The 3,314-nt window shown below is 33.6% G+C and overlaps 1 protein-coding gene across 10 annotated transcripts; it reads right to left on the bottom strand.

Moving 5' to 3' along the window:
• Window positions 1–833: 833 nt before the first annotated feature.
• Window positions 834–3,109, bottom strand: LOC143561205 (uncharacterized). 10 transcript variants are annotated; one of them, XR_013140259.1, is made up of 5 exons: window positions 2,733–3,109; window positions 1,556–2,205; window positions 1,401–1,458; window positions 1,227–1,304; window positions 834–1,107 (listed from the first exon to the last, which is right to left on the bottom strand). XR_013140259.1 is itself a non-coding variant. In XM_077049333.1 (5 exons), exons 1-4 carry the CDS (start codon window positions 2,053–2,055, stop codon window positions 1,245–1,247), a joined length of 354 nt encoding a protein of 117 aa, XP_076905448.1. In that variant the 5' UTR covers window positions 2,056–2,077; the 3' UTR covers window positions 834–1,107; window positions 1,227–1,244. The 10 variants fall into 10 exon arrangements, 1 of the variants encoding a protein (XP_076905448.1); XR_013140261.1 differs by having other exon boundaries at window positions 1,227–1,289; XR_013140262.1 differs by having other exon boundaries at window positions 1,401–1,453.
• Window positions 3,110–3,314: the final 205 nt, after the last annotated feature.

The following is a 3,314-nucleotide window of genomic DNA, read 5'->3' as shown; positions in this document are numbered from 1 at the left end:
ACGATCAGAAATGGTTTTTAACATAAATAAACGAACTGAACTACTTAAAAAAAAGGAATGAACGGAACCACATTTTTTAACAAAAATAAATGAACCAAACTACTTTAAAAAAAGTAAAAAAGCAAATAAACCGAACCACTTTGTTTTAACAAAAACAACCGAACCACTTTTTTTAACAAAAATGAACCGAACCACTTTTTTTTAGCAAAAATAAACCTAAGATATGAAAAAGATACATAACTCTTCTTTATTTACAAGTGTGTGTCATATTTATAATCACCTTTCAAAAAAAAGTTGATGCTGAATAGAATCAATTATTAGTTTGTGGTTGTTTTTCAACATTGTAAAAAACATATATTTATGTTTGCATTTATATTGTTTAATGACATTATGATCCAAATTATTGTCTATATATACACATTAATCGTCATATTTAAATCTTTTAAATATTGTTACACGGGAAAATACATTAATTTCATATTTTTCATTATGTGTAGTACACGGGGGGTGAAACATGGAAAAGATGAATTTTATAAATCGTGACCTGAAAAACAATATAATTCAAAAGTTTTACTTGGTACGTTAAAATAATTCATAAATATGTTCAGAATCACAATCGAAATAACAGTATTTTTTTATTTTTATCATTTGACAAATCCCGTGTAATAGCTAGTTAAAATAACAAACAATATCTACGTTAATACTCCATATCAACAAATAAACAAAAGATAAATGAGATTTTCTCATTGAAAAAAAAAATGCTAAAATATATGGTAAAATCTATAATTTAAATAAAATATAAAAATTAAATGATTTAATTAAAATACCTTTTAAACTTAACAAGCAATTGTACCCGCACGTTGCCGCGGGCCAAGTTGATGCCATGTTTTGTGTGCATTAGTAATGTTCATAAGATCGTTTGCGTAAATAATCCTAGGCCAAGTAAAAACCAAATGACGAAAAAGAAGACGAAAATTGAAAAAACAACTAAACGAAAACTTGCTTGCAGATTCCAATTTCAAATGCCAGCCTGTTTCCTGCTTTTGATTACGAATTTCATACACGTTTGTGAGAGAAATGGATTAAGAAAGCTTCCAACCTTTTGAACTGCACATAAGAAACAAACAGAGTAGTGCTCATCAATTCTTAACTTTATCAGTTAACAATCTGTACAATCTACACTAAACAACCACACCTAATAGTCTATTACCTGTGATCGAACATACCTGGAACGGTTTGGTAGGCTACCGCAGTCCATAGCCCGATGGCATTGGAGTGTCAATTTTCACCTATCAATAATAACGCTGTAACTCAACAACCAAATCAATTAAATCCTAATTTAAAGACAAACACAACAATTACCAAAATCAAGTATACTTCGATTGAAATCCAGTATGTACCTTCTCGATTGTTCCAAAGAACGACCTCTTCATGCAGATTCGAGCCTTTGCTCCTGGCCTTAGCAAAAGAAAAGGTAATTATTATCAAGGTTATAAAAAAATCATAATATATATATGGTTTACTTCCGACACATGAAACTGGAAATTGAAGGCACCGTAAACCATAGTAAAGAGTTCCGCCATCGCCATAGAAGATCCCGCAACATAACGATTTGTCCGAAGCCTCGAAGTTACAGTCTCTGTCCGCAGCCGCCATAAACGGCCGGAAAACCCCCCAACAACATAACGACTTTTGATAAGCGACCAAGTACCCACGCGTTGCTGCGGGCCAAGTTGGTATCGTGTGTTGTTTTCTTTGTTACACATGTCCATGTGTTCGTTCACCCTAACTTGCAAAAAGTCACCCTAGCTTTCCAATCAAGCCAATCAGCAAAAAGTTTTAACTCTAATAACCAGAATGTTTTTCAAACAATGCACTGATGACCTTAACAAAATTGTGTCCAGTAATATAACAACCACAAACTATGCTAACAAAACAATCATAACCCCGACTACTATTACTACTAATGTTATTTTAACAATAACCGAAAAATAAATGTTGACCGCATGGCTTTTCACCATTAGCAATAAAAAAGTGGGTCTGGTTCACCTGCATCGAAGCTCCATATGTGCACTCCAACATAGTGTAAGAGTGCACGGCTCATTCCCATCAATATTAGTCACACTTCGTTACGTGGTTGTAGTCCGTTTCAGGTTTGCAATTGTGATATATTGTCACCAAGGAATGCCATGTAGTCTTCATCGCCTGCAAATACACATCGTATGGTTCAAATTCAATCCTAGGCATTAATTAGATATAAACAAATGCAACCCGCACACGAAACAGAATTTTGGGACCCGTTAAAAAACATGTAGTGTAGGATTAAACAAATCCTAGGCATTAATTAGATTTAACCTGTGTTTATCTCTTTACATGTTTTTTTTTACTTTCCAAAGTTCCTGCACATATTTTTGGCTAACATAGAAATAGAAGTTTTTATAAAAAAGAAATTCTCATTTAATTATTAATAATTAAAAATATAGGGTAATTTATCTTGGGTGTAAATGAAAAGTTTAGATAGGGGTTTAGCTGTTCGAGTTCGGGTTGACCCAAAGATATGTATATCCAAGTTAGTGTTGAAATATTTTATGCTAATAAAAATATGGGTCGTGTTCGGGTTCCATAAGTCAACCTGCTGACACGTAACACACCTTTCGGTCAAGCTGCAGCCAACCCGACATGATTAACACCCCTACATTAAATCCAAATCATCAATAAGAACCTTTACATACCTAAATAAAAAATATCATTGTACAATTCATGCAGATCTAGATAACTCCCATATGCTTCCTGCAAAGAACCAACAAAAATATTGTTGCTTATTAAGCAACAGTCACCTCAACAGTAAATACAAAATTAATAATCATCAAAGTATGATGCAATATTGTCCAGTGATATTAAATTATTAATAGTGGAAACAAAAACAGAGAAACGAAACATAATTGAATGATATTGCAGTTCAACGTGGCATTCAGGCTTACAGTGCAACAAATTGAATGGAATTGACACCCATACCAGATTACCAGCAATAACGACCAACGGTCCACTGTGTGAAGCGGACGGCAATTTCGTCTTTCAGTAGAGGAAGTAGCCGAAGAGAAAGGGATGGGGATGGCAAATTAAGTGGAAAGGCGGTGGAGACAGACAAAAGCACCGCCGTCGCTCTCTACCATACACGTACACCTAGAGGAGAAATACGTGTTTAAATTATGTTGAATATACCAGCTGCAGAAAAACTTGTAATTCTCATCTACAGTTACTTATGTGAGTGTCCAAGAAGATGCATTTTAATTATATATATAATTACTATTTTA

This window comes from Bidens hawaiensis, unplaced genomic scaffold (genome assembly GCF_021521415.1).
Source record: "Bidens hawaiensis isolate Kalapana, Puna unplaced genomic scaffold, B.hawaiensis_p1.1 tig00020636_1, whole genome shotgun sequence".
NCBI classification, from domain to species: Eukaryota; Viridiplantae; Streptophyta; class Magnoliopsida; order Asterales; family Asteraceae; genus Bidens; species Bidens hawaiensis.
The sequence above is the reverse complement of the archived record's forward strand: the minus strand, read 5'-3'. Positions and strand labels throughout refer to the sequence as shown.